Source organism: Geotrypetes seraphini, chromosome 1 (genome assembly GCF_902459505.1).
Source record: "Geotrypetes seraphini chromosome 1, aGeoSer1.1, whole genome shotgun sequence".
Lineage (NCBI taxonomy): Eukaryota > Metazoa > Chordata > Amphibia > Gymnophiona > Dermophiidae > Geotrypetes > Geotrypetes seraphini.
The window spans coordinates 310067050-310079420 of NC_047084.1; the positions used below are offsets into that span (position 1 = coordinate 310067050).

Below are 12371 nucleotides of genomic sequence, written 5' to 3' on the forward strand. Positions count from 1 at the left end.
CCTGAAACAGCCTAGCTGGCAAAACGTGGCCACGTCAGGAACCAATTCCTAGGAGCATTGATTGAAGCTACTTTTCTTCATATGGTCTGCTTTTTGTCTTCTTTCATTGTTGAATCTAGTTGACTGCCTGCCTTGTTGTTTCCTCAGATCCAGATGGAGTCAACATGACAATCTGCCTCCAGTTATTTTGCCCACACTTTTTGGAATGCCTTGCTCCCCTCTTTAAGAGGTGAGATTGCTAGATCATTTTTCAAAGTGGCATTTGAGGAGCTCTTTCACAATTACACGGACACCAAGGATATGAAATGCTGATATTTCTTCTGGCTTTCTAAGTCTTTTTTAGTTTATAGATTTGCAGTTTACCTTGTGGCATCCAAGGATTGAAAATCATATATGAAGTCACTGAATACACAAAACTATAAACTAATCCATTACACAGAGGCACATTTTACAAAGTACTCAGAAATGCGGGATATCACAAATATTTCTCTACCCATTTCAAAAAGATAAAATAATAATAATAACAACAACAACTTTATTTTTATACTAGCTGATGCCCCGGCGTTGCACGGGTATTTAATTATAGCAATAACACTGTAAATGGATTCAAATAAAGATACTTTATAGTGGTGAAAGAAATTATTTTTTTACAGCTTTATAAAAAGTACAATATTCAAATAATAATGTGAAATATTTGACAAAATGAATACAATACAACTAACACAAAACTTGATTATAAACAACATTTTTAGTTTCACCTCCAGGAGCAAGAACATATACATTCTTGGGTGAACCCACCCTTGAGCAAGCAACATAGAGTTGTCCATGGGAAAAACAGGGGGATCTTAAATCCACTCCACAGTATGTAATAGTCTGTCCTTGTGATTTGTTGATTGTGATAGAGAATGCAAGTCTCACTGGAATTTGCAATCTCTTAAACTGAAAAGGAAGATCTGTTGGAATAAGTGGTATCCGTGGGATAAATACGGTTTCACCTTGTCCCTTTCCGGTTAAGATAGTCGCTTCAATTACATTGGACAGTAACCTCTTTACACAAAGCCTTGTGCCATTGCAAAGTTTTGGTGGGTCAAGGTTGCTAAGTAAAATAACTGGAGAACCCACAGCTTTTTACATTTTTTCCATTGACTTGAATGGGTGAAATCAGATTTTCTGTTTGTAGCTCCACCCATGTGTGCAGTTGGGCCGCGAGACCCCCAGAACATATCACCCTAGGTAGTGAAGGATCTGCATACCAAGTTTCGTTCAAATCGGTCCCACAGCTTTTTACATTTTTTCCATTGACTTGAATGGGTGAAATCTGATTTTCTGTTTGTAGCTCCGCCCATGTGTGCAGGTGGGCCGCGAGACCCCCAGAACATATCACCCCAGGTAGTGAGGGATCTGCATACCAAGTTTCGTTCAAATCGGTCAAGCCGTTTTTGAATTACAGTGAGAATGGCAGCTTTTTACATTTTTTCCATTGACGTGAATGGGTGAAATATGATTTTATGTTTGTAGCTCCGCCCACGTGTGCAGGTGGGCCGCGAGACCCCTAGAACATATCACCCCAGGTAGTGAGGGATCTGCATACCAAGTTTCGTTCAAATCGGTCCCACAGCTTTTTACATTTTTTCCATTGACTTGAATGGGTGAAATCAGATTTTCTGTTTGTAGCTCCGCCCACGTGTGCAGGTGGGCCGCGAGACCCACAGAACATATCACCCCAGGTAGTGAGGGATCAGCATACCAAGTTTCGTTCAAATCGGGCAAGCCGTTTTTGCGTTGGCAGCTTTTTACATTTTTTTCCATTGACATGAATGGGTGAAATCTGATTTTCTGTTTGTAGCTCCTCCCACGTGTGCAGGTGGGCCGCAAGACCCCCAGAACATATCACCCCAGGTTGTGAGGGATCTGCATACCAAGTTTCGGTCAAATCGGTCAAGCCGTTTTTGCGTGATCGCGGCACATACACACATACACACATACATACCTCCGATTTTATATATATAGATACCGCCATACCACAAACAGTTCTAAGCGGTTTACAAGGGAAGAGACTGTATACAGACAGCGACTTTACAGAGAACTTTCGAAATTACATTGGCATGCTAAGTTTAGTCAGGTTTATCTGGAAGTGTTTTGGAAGTACATCAGGTTGAAGTGGGGTCAGAGAAATTTGTCAAAGAGATAAGTTTTTATTGACTTTCTAAACGTTTGGTACGAAAGTGCATTTGAGATGAAGTTGGTTAAACATTTGCTCCATTTGCCTGCTTGGAATGATAGTGTTCTATCGAGGTATCTCTTGTAGGTGCAGCCCTTTAGGGATGGAAAAGCGAACAAGTTGTGCCTGGGAATTCAAATTGGTGAGACAGATAGGATGGGGACGAACCTGTCATGGTTTTGAAGCAAAGGCAAGAAAACTTAAAAATGACCTTTGCTTCCACAGGCAGCCAGTGTAGTTTTTTGTAATATGGGCTTACATGGTCTGATTTCTTGAGGCCATAAATGAGACGGACTGCAGGATTTTGGATGACTCTGTCGTTTGATGGTTTTCTTAAGAGATCCCAAGTATATAATATTGTTGTAGTCTAAGGTACTTAAGATCAGGGATTGAGCCAGCAGTTGAAAGGAAAAGACTTTTACTTTTCTGCTCTCACTTAAATTTTGTGTTTCAACTTCATCTTCTGTTGTCCTGCTACAAACAAGCTGATTCCAAATGTCCAAATTACTGTGGCATCAGTTTACATCTTTCTACTTCCAAATTGTACTGTGACAGCCTCCCTTTAAAAAAATGTTCTCCCCTTTTTACAAAAGTGTAGCGCGGTTTTTAGCACTGGCCAAAGCGGTCGCAGCTCTGATGCTCTTAGAATTCCTATGAGCATAGGAGCTGTTGCCGCCATGGCCAGCGTTAAAAACCATGCTACACTTTTGTAAAAGGGGGATTATAAGGGGGTAGCTAGTTAAAAAGCATTTCAGTTGCCTATGTAAGGCCTATTTTATAAAATACTAGCACAAGTGTTGACATTTATATCACTTAGAACTGGTATAAATGATTGTGCCAATATCAATTATGTGTATAAATTATAGTGTTTTATAACCTGCATCTACTGTATAGTTGCACCCTTTGCTCTTGCTTTTAAGCTAGTTGGCCTTTTGTAGAAAATCATGTACAGTATATAAGTATGTGGCCACATGTGCCCGTCATCGACGTAAATATCCTGAAGTGGATATGTACTTCACTGCTTAAAGTACCCAACCCTTTATAAAATCACCCTAGCCATATCCCTCTGAATCTTTGCTAATGTGTCCTAAATGCAGATGTCACTCTCTGACTGATGTCAGCCATACATTTATGGACACCCTCTTTGGTATTGGTACAAATAATGTGCTCCCAGCAGCAGTAGTGAATAAAACTCAATGAGCTATATTTAGGTGAAAGCAGATAGCTCCATTTACTAGCAACTTGAAATAGCGCACATTGGAGTTATGCTCTACCCTGGTATTTGTCTCCTTGAGAGCTCTAACCGAATACAAAATCTTTAGGAAATACATACAGTGGGTTTGAAGATTCCAAGAAGCTTGTGTCTTGAATGCATTCAAGTATTTCAGTTTCTGGCATTCCTTGGCATCTGACTGATATCAGTGCAACATCTGGAGACTTCTTGCAGTGTGGTAATATAGGAAACAGGGCTGACAAGAAGAAAATTTCAAAACTACAAGAGTATGTACAAAATTTAGTTCATTTTTAAGAAATATGGAATGGACAATTTCATATGGTAATCTTTTGTTCTTTAATATGGCTAGAGTAAACAAAAAAAAAGTTAATATAGAGTTTATTTTTGCCTTTTTGGCAAGAAAAATTTTTTTTTTAATTTTTTTAGAAGAGGGATGGTAATTTGTTTAGGCTTTTGAGGAGGGATGTCATGTAGTAACACCTCCCAGCCATATTTGCGTAGTTTTTCAATGACGACATTCCCTATGTATTGGTGAGCATTGTCGTGAAGAATGAGTGGCCCAGCCAAGAGCAACTGAGGTCGGGTTTTGTACATGTTTCTGCGCATTTTTTGCAAAACATCATAATAATACACTGCGGTGACACTTCTTCCACATGGAACTTCGTCTGTAGTGATGATGCCTTCATGATTATAAGCAAAAATCATCATTTGTTTGACTTTTGATTGAGCTCGTCAAAATTTTTTTGGCCATGGTGAAGATGGAGCTCTCCACTCGTCATTGAAAAACTACACAAATACGGCTGGGAGATGTTACCTCATGCTCCCTACAGTTTACACATGAGTCCACCAGACTTCGACCTTTTTCCAAAGTTGAAACAACCTATGCGTTGACATCATTTTGCATCTCTGGAAGAGCTTTTTTCCGCTGGTACATGAGCCATCCATCAACTGAACAAAAACGATGTTTTGGATGGAATAATGAAGCTTCCCAGATGTTGGGACTCGGTTATTGCAAAGCAGGGAGAATATATTGAAGGATTATAAAGAAATACTTAAAAAAAGAAAAAAAAACCCATAAATTTTAAAAAATAGTGTGCATTATTTATGAAATGACCCTTGTATATTATTTCTGAGCTTTAATTGATCTTGTTCAGTTTTCTTTATTTATTACGGGTGCCATATTGTAAATTGCCTAATACCATGGATAGAGCTGTATAGAAGCAGTGGAAATAAAAAAAAAAAAAATACATACAAATATCATTTGTAAAACTATCCATCCTATAATTTTACAGATCTGTTCTCGAACTGACCTGGGTCTCCTGAAGCAGCTGTCTAATGTCACAACTGAGATTTGTTTTAGCTAAATAAGGATCCCTTTTACAAAGCCACGGTAGCCATGGCTTTGTAAAAGATAGGCATCTAATTTATGCCCCTTTTATCAAGCTACGCTAGGGGTTTTTAGCACAAACTAGCATGGTAAATTCTGCAACACTCATAGAATGAGCATCAAAGCACTAATAACCCACACTAATAACCTCTAGTGCAGCTTCATAAAGGGGGTAAGGGGGTGTTAACTGGTAAACTGGCTTAAATAATGAGCTTTAACAAGCTCATAATTGAAAAAAAAAATAATTGGGAAATAGGCACGATTCAAGAAAAGATAGGCACCTAATAGTAGTACCTATCGCATGGCACCTAACACCAAAGTACGGTGCGTTTAGGTGTGGAGAAAGACTTAGGCACTGCTAGGTGTGATTCTCTAAAGGACTTAGGCACCTATAATGTAAAACCCTAGCCTACATTACAGGCGCTTAAATTTTAAGTTAGGCGCTGCTAAGCATGGTTCTGTAATGGGCACTTGACATGCAATAGGCACCTAACTTTAGGTGTCAGTTACAGAATCTGGCCCTAAATGCCTTAAATTTAAAAAAAAAAGAAAAAAACCTGTGATAATGGGCTGCACAGATGGCAAGAAGGCCAAGTTACATTTTGCCATCTAGGTTTCCCCTTAGTCAGTGATAATAATAATAATAATTTTATTATTATATACCACCAAAGCCATGGAAGTTCGAGGTGGTTTACAACAAGAAGCGCTGGACAATCAGCAAAGAGGTCACAAATCAAAGTCATCAATACAATCTTACATAATGGAAGAAGTGGAAAGCTATATAGTTCTTAAGGTTACTGGTTGAATTAGCAAAACTGTATAAATTCTTAGTTTACAAACCGATTGAACAAACTCGTTTTTACCAGTTTTCTAAAACTGAAGTAGGATGAGGAGAGCGTGATAACATTACTAAGCCAATCGTTCCATTTGCCTGCCTGGAAGGCAAGAGTTTAGGCCTTTATTGTCGGATAGGTGAACATATGCATTCTTCGTATGGGCCTAATAGAACTTGCCAGGTTAAATTGGGAAACTAGGTAAGTGGGGGCCAGACCAAATATTGATTTATAACACAGACAAGAGAACTTAAACAGGATTCGCGCCTCCAGGGGCAGCCAATGGAGTTTTTTTTATAATAGGGGCTTATGTGTTCCCATTTCTTCAGCCCAAAAATCAGATAGGCTTTTTGACTATTGTCATCACAACTATATAACCTTCTATCCTTTCTCTTGAAAATGTAAATACAGATTTTTATATGACTATCAAAGTAAGAGTGATCGTGTGTGTTTTTGTTTTACAGAATGGTTTCACTCCTCTTTACATGGCAGCTCAAGAGAACCATCTAGATGTAGTGAAATACTTGCTGGAAAATGGAGCCAATCAGAGCACTGCTACTGAGGTACTACTTCCAGGATTATTTGTCCTCTGGTGTATGATGTATCTGTTCCTCAAAAATTAGGTGATTGAGAATAAACTTGGAAAGACAGATATGTTCAAGGCTGGTGCTTGACAATATTTACCTCACCCTCCCCATCCGCTCACAGGAAGTTGCATCAGAAAAGACAGGACCGTAGCTTACTCCTGGTCAAGGATGGCATCAAAGAGAGATGAGAGATGCTGCTGCACCCGTGGTTGCTGGGGAGAGGGGGGAGAGAGACAAATTCAAAATCTATAGCATAGGAAGAGGGGGAAGAGGGAGAAATGTCAGATCTGCAGGATGAGAGAAAAGGGAGAGATCACAGACACTTGGGGGGATACCAAATTTACAGGGGAAGGGGGGAGAGGGAGACCCATGGTGGAGGGTTGAAGAGATGCCAAACCCAAAGTGAAGGGGGGAAAGATACCAAATCAGGAGATAAGGGAGAAAGATCCTGGGCATGGGGAGGGGGCAAGAGGAAGAAATGTTTGACTAATAGGGGTGGGGGATGCCATACCCACAGGCTGAGGGGAGAAAGAGAGATGCCAGACACTCTGGGCAAAGAGGATGCCAGACCTATGAGGAGGGGGGGGAGGAGGAGGAGGAAGAGGAACAGAAGCAGAAACCAGACCCAAGGGTGGAGGAGGAGAGCAGAGGGGGTAGATATAACAGACCAAGAGGTGAGGGGAAAGAAAGAGGAGAGATGCTGGACTTGGACCATACTAGAGAGGGTGAAAGATACTAGACCCACAATGGAGGAAGGGGGAAGTGAAGGAAAAAAGAGAGCAGACTAGGGGATGTGGGGGAAGAGGGAAAGAGACACCAAACCTATGGAGGGAAGGATAGAGAAAAAAATGCTGGACTGAAGGTGTGGGGCCAGAGGAAAGAGATGCTGGCATCAGGTTGAGGCATGTGTAGGAGGGAAGGAGAAAGGGGATATGGTAGACAAGGGATGGTACAGGGACACTGAGAAAAGATGCTGGGCATGGAGAAAGCTTAGAGACAGGGACACAGAGGGGAAATGCTTAACACATGGAAGGGGGGATAGGAATATTGAGAAGGCAGATGAGGAACATGTGAGGAGGAGAAATGCTGATTAGGACAGATAAAAGAGACAGATAGAAGATAGGTGGTGGATGTAGAGTGAAAAGACATATCAAGTGGACAAGAAATTCTGGCAAGAGAATTAAAATAGAGGAAAGCAGAAAAGAAACACTGAGAACAAAGCAAATAGTATCTATATCTCTAGTATTGCTGTATATACAGTCTGACTTCTTGAGGTTTCAAATTCAGGTTTTTCCCATCCCACTGTTGGTCACTGTACCTCAGGGCTCTGTACCGGGACCACTTCTTTTTTCCATTTACACTTCTTCCCTTGATGCTCTAATCTTCTTTATCTTTCTGTATCACCTCTGTGCTGACGACTCGCAGATCTATCTCTGTTCACCTGAAATCTCGACAGATATTCAGTCCTGGGTTTCAACCTGCTTGTCTGACATCGATACCTGGATGGCTCACCATCATCTAAAATTAAACATGAACAAGACTAAGCTCATTATCTTTCCACCTAAACCTGTCTCTCCTCTTCCCCTCTTTCTCTATTTCTGTGAACAGTATTCAAATCCAGACTCAAAGCCCACTTCTTTGAAGATGTTTTCAGTTCCAAACTCCAACCCACCTTCTAAGCATCAATATCAGTCTTATCATTCCCTCTGTAATTCCCCCACTTGAGCACGTTGCATTAATGCACCTTCTTGTCCTATTTGTCTGTCTTGACTAGATTGTAGAATACTTACTAACAAAAAATGGGGAAAAATTTCACACAAAAAATATTAAGGGCAATATGAAATATAAGAATATGTGAACAACACAGTGTTCAGCACCCTTAATTTCTAAGATGTATCAAAAGAATTAGTATATAGAATACAAAAAATATTTATGTGTGACAGCAAAAGTGTTACTAATCTCAACTTTAGGCTCAAGATATAATCATTGCACACAAGGTTTTCTTATAGTCATAGCAAAATCTCCAAAACATGAATAATGTGATAAATGTATGAAAGAGCTCTTTTTTCTTAACTTAGCAATATCAGGGTTGCAACACGGACAATGTTTCAATACCTGCTTCGGATTAGTGTAAGTGCAGGCACCTAAATATTAGCTGTGCTGATACTGGGTTATGCTTGTCTTGTTTGTTTGATTGCAATCTCTTCTCCTTCTTCCCTCCGCATATAAAACATTTTTACTTTGTACATAGCTTAGATTTATTTTTGAAAATTTTGCAGTATATCAAACAAACTGATCCTGAACCTACATTGGAACCTAAGTGCCAAGATTTTGTTATAGAATAGGTTCCTATCACCTAAATGGAAGTGCCCAGTCATAAAATTGCCCCCATAGTGCCAAGGTAGATAAGCCCAGATTCTATAAACAGAGCCTGAAGTTAGGCACATACATTAGAGTACCTAGGTGATCTAGGCACTTACCTTAATTTTTAAATTGACTTAATCAGTGCCACTGATGAGCAATAATGAGCTCATAATTAGCAAAAATTTAAATTCATTGGGTGGTAGGCACTTATCTTGTTAGGTGCCTACCAGAAAGTAGGCATGGTTATGAGTGGATCATGGGCATGTTTTGCAACTAGGCACCTAAATTGGACTTGGGCACTTGTATTTAGGCCAAGAAAACCCTGATATAAATAGTGGGCACCTAAGATTTTGACACCTACTGGCACCTAAGTCTAATTTAGGTGCCGCTAGGCTTGATTCTATAAATGGCACCTAACTGAAGATTGATAACCAATATATGCCACATTCCTTGGTATCTAGTTTTTAGATGCCTTTTATAGACCTGGGGCCTTGGTACCTCCAAAATCCATGGATAGCCATTATTCAGATAAATGGCTTTGAATATCAGGCTCATAGTATGTTAAACATAAAACCACAGACAAAGATCAACAATAAGAAATCCCTAAAAATCCTTATGGCTATAAACATACCCCCCTCTTCTACCAAGCCGCGCGGTAATGGCCCCGAAGCCCATAGAGATTTAAAGGGCTTCAGGGTTGTTGCCATGCGGCTTTGTAGAAGAGGGGGATAGTAGCAAAGTAAATGATGGCAGATAAAGTCTACCCATTAGTTATACCCATTAAAAATACATGATTAAATTAACTTGTCTCTTCTTTGATATTTCTGGGTCATAGACTGTAAAGTCCACCTGGTATTGTCGTAGGTTTCAAATGCTGAAGTTGCCGTCCTTGCTCAATCCAGCCTATCCAACCATCCTGTTTGCAGGGTATCTACCATAAAGTCTGGCCAGTAACATCTTCATGTTCCAAGTTAGTGGAGTTCCCATTAATGCCCTCCACAGCCCATCCTACACCAAATCATGGCATATGGAACACAGACCATGCAAGTCTGTCCAATACCGGCCTTAGTTCTTTAATTTACATTCTTCATTTTCTAATTAGAGATCCTCTATGTTTATCCCATGCTTTTTTAAAATTCCATCACCGTTTTCCTCTCCATCACTTCCCTCGAGAGGACATTCCAGGCATCTACCACCCTCTCTGTGAAAAATAATTTCCTAACATTGCTCCTGAGTATTCCTCCCCACAACCTCAAATTATGTCCTCTAGTTTTACCATTTTCTCTCCTCTGGAAAAGATTTGGTTCTATATTAATACCTTTCAAATATTTAAACATCTCTATCGTATCTCCTCTATCCCTCCTCTCCTCCAGAGTATACATATTTAGGTCTTCCAGTCTCTTCTCATGCTTCTTTTGATTCAAACCCCTTAATATTTTCGTCACCTTCCTCTGGACTGCTTCAAATCTTTTTATATCCTTCACCAGATACAGCCTCCCAAACTGAACACAATACTCCAAGTGTGGCCTTACCAATGACCTATATAGGGGCATCAACACCTTCCTTCTACTGCTGGTTATTCCTCTTTCTATACAGCCTAGCATCCTTCTGGCTATAGCCACTGTCCTCAGACACAATCACCCCAAGGTCCCTCTCTCCATCAGCTCTTATCAGCCTCTCACTTCCTAGTATATACGGTTCCCTCAGATTTCTACCCCAGAAATGTATCGCTCTGCATTTCTTCACATTGAATTTTAGTTGCCAGCCATTAGACCATTCTTCTAACTTTTGCAGAACCTTTTTCATGTTTTCCACTCTCTCAGGGGTTTCCACTCAGTTACAAATCTTGGCATCATCCGCAAAAAGGCTAACTTTGCCTTCTAACCCTTCAGCAATGTCGCTCACAAGTATATAAGTTGTATATAAATTTTTTTTTTTTTTAACTTCCTTTTGGTATTGAGATTTTTCAAGAAACTTAACATTCTTCCAGAAAATATGGATATACATATTAGCTATATGTGCTGTAGCAGTTATATTCTTTAATATTAAACACTATCATAGTAACTGGAATATTCAGCATGAGATAACCTACTACCCCTGTTGAATATTATTGGATAGCCAGCTATGTGTTATTTAGACTGCTGGGAGCTGTTCCTGGCTGTTTAAATAGCACTGAATATCGGGCCCTAAATTCTTTAGCAGTGGCATGAACTACAGGCAACTGTTTGTCACAAAACCCTCTGGAGTTTGTCCCACATTCCTACGTATTACCGTGGGCCAGTTACGTTGTTTCAGAAGGGTTAGTGTTACCATATTTGACGAAGGACAAACCGCCAGGTTTTGGAAAGTCCGTCTGGGAACCCGGACAGTCCTCTAAAAAGAGAATATGTCTGGGTTTTCACGGTGGTCTCGTAACCCTAAGAAGGGTGCCATTAGTCGAAACAGCTGGGTAATTACATCTATGCTCAAAATTCTCATAGATAATTTATGGCACGGTTATTGATAAACAGGGCAGCCTGTGTTCTGGTTTCTATTCACTTATAATTCAATTAAACATGTGTAACAAATGTTTTTCTCTTTGCTGTCAGGATGGCTTCACCCCATTAGCTGTTGCACTGCAGCAGGGACACAACCAGGTGGTAGCCGTCCTCCTGGAGAATGACACAAAGGGAAAAGTGAGGCTGCCAGCCCTACACATTGCTGCCCGGAAGGATGACACAAAATCCGCAGCCCTTCTGCTCCAGAATGACCACAATGCAGATGTGCAGTCTAAGGTAAAAACATCTCCAGCAGCACTTCTGGATGGGATGTCTCACTATGGGTAACAATGAAAGTGCTGGAAGACAAATACAAAATATTAGGAAACTTCCCTATGTAATCTGTATTTTCTGAGCTTCATTCCCCCCACCCCCCACCCCTTCCCCCGTATAAAGCTATCTTATTTATATATGTGGCACATGAACAAAAACTGAATTACTAGATCAAGTCCCAGTAAATAGGACTGTTGCTTTATGGTATTGGGAATCATAGATTACAGTTAATGTAACTGCATGCATCAATGGCTTTTGCCAGAAATAACATCATAACTCACTATAAGCCAAGACGAGCTTTATTCCCTGCTTTTATTTATTTATTTATTTATTTCTGTTAGTGTTCACCCACTGATTTGTTATTTTTTTTTTCTTTCCAATCAATGCTGCTTCAGATGATGGTGAATAGGACGACTGAGGTATATATGAAGATATGAGCAATTTCTTTTCTTTGGCTTTAATAATTGTTGCCTTTCTTTATTCTTGCTGTAGCTTAAAATGCAGAGCAGAGCCTGCTTTAAAGAAATACAAGGAAAACCAAAACATTGCTCTCCTAAGCTTTCTACAATTGTAATAGGATGCTTAAATCATCCTGGAGAACTCACAAGGGCTGTGGTTTGCAATTTGTCTTCTATCCTGCGCTCTTTTATGTATTCCAGGCATATGGATTGCTGCTTCCCATTAGGGATGTGTAAAGTAGTTTGACCTACAATCAAACCAGGTAGATTTCAACCTGGTTGAGTTCAGAGTCTATTACTATGTTTGGGTGAGATGCTCAGCAAAATCGTGTTGTTTTTTTTGCCAAAATCTTTGGTAGATCCAGACTTCGGCAGATCTGAAGGATTCCTGCATTCACCATGGATTTCACATTTTTGTTTCCACTTTTAAAAAGCCTGAAACTAAGTGGAGATTTGCAAATTTGGTATGAGTTCATC

The 12371-nt window shown here is 40.0% G+C and overlaps 1 protein-coding gene across 34 annotated transcripts in view; it reads left to right on the plus strand.

Moving 5' to 3' along the window:
* ANK2 (ankyrin 2) overlaps positions 1-12371 on the plus strand; it is a 958369-nt gene that overhangs the window by 621830 nt on the left and 324168 nt on the right. For 28 of the 34 annotated variants that reach the window (XM_033955859.1, XM_033955893.1, XM_033955875.1 and 25 more), the window contains exons 5-7: positions 6140-6238; positions 11215-11400; positions 11832-11855. In XM_033955859.1, the coding sequence (XP_033811750.1) occupies positions 6140-6238; positions 11215-11400; positions 11832-11855 (309 nt within the window). The remainder of the gene's footprint in view (positions 1-6139; positions 6239-11214; positions 11401-11831; positions 11856-12371) is intronic. The other 6 variants (XM_033955795.1, XM_033955821.1, XM_033955866.1 and 3 more) reach the window with 1 other exon arrangement.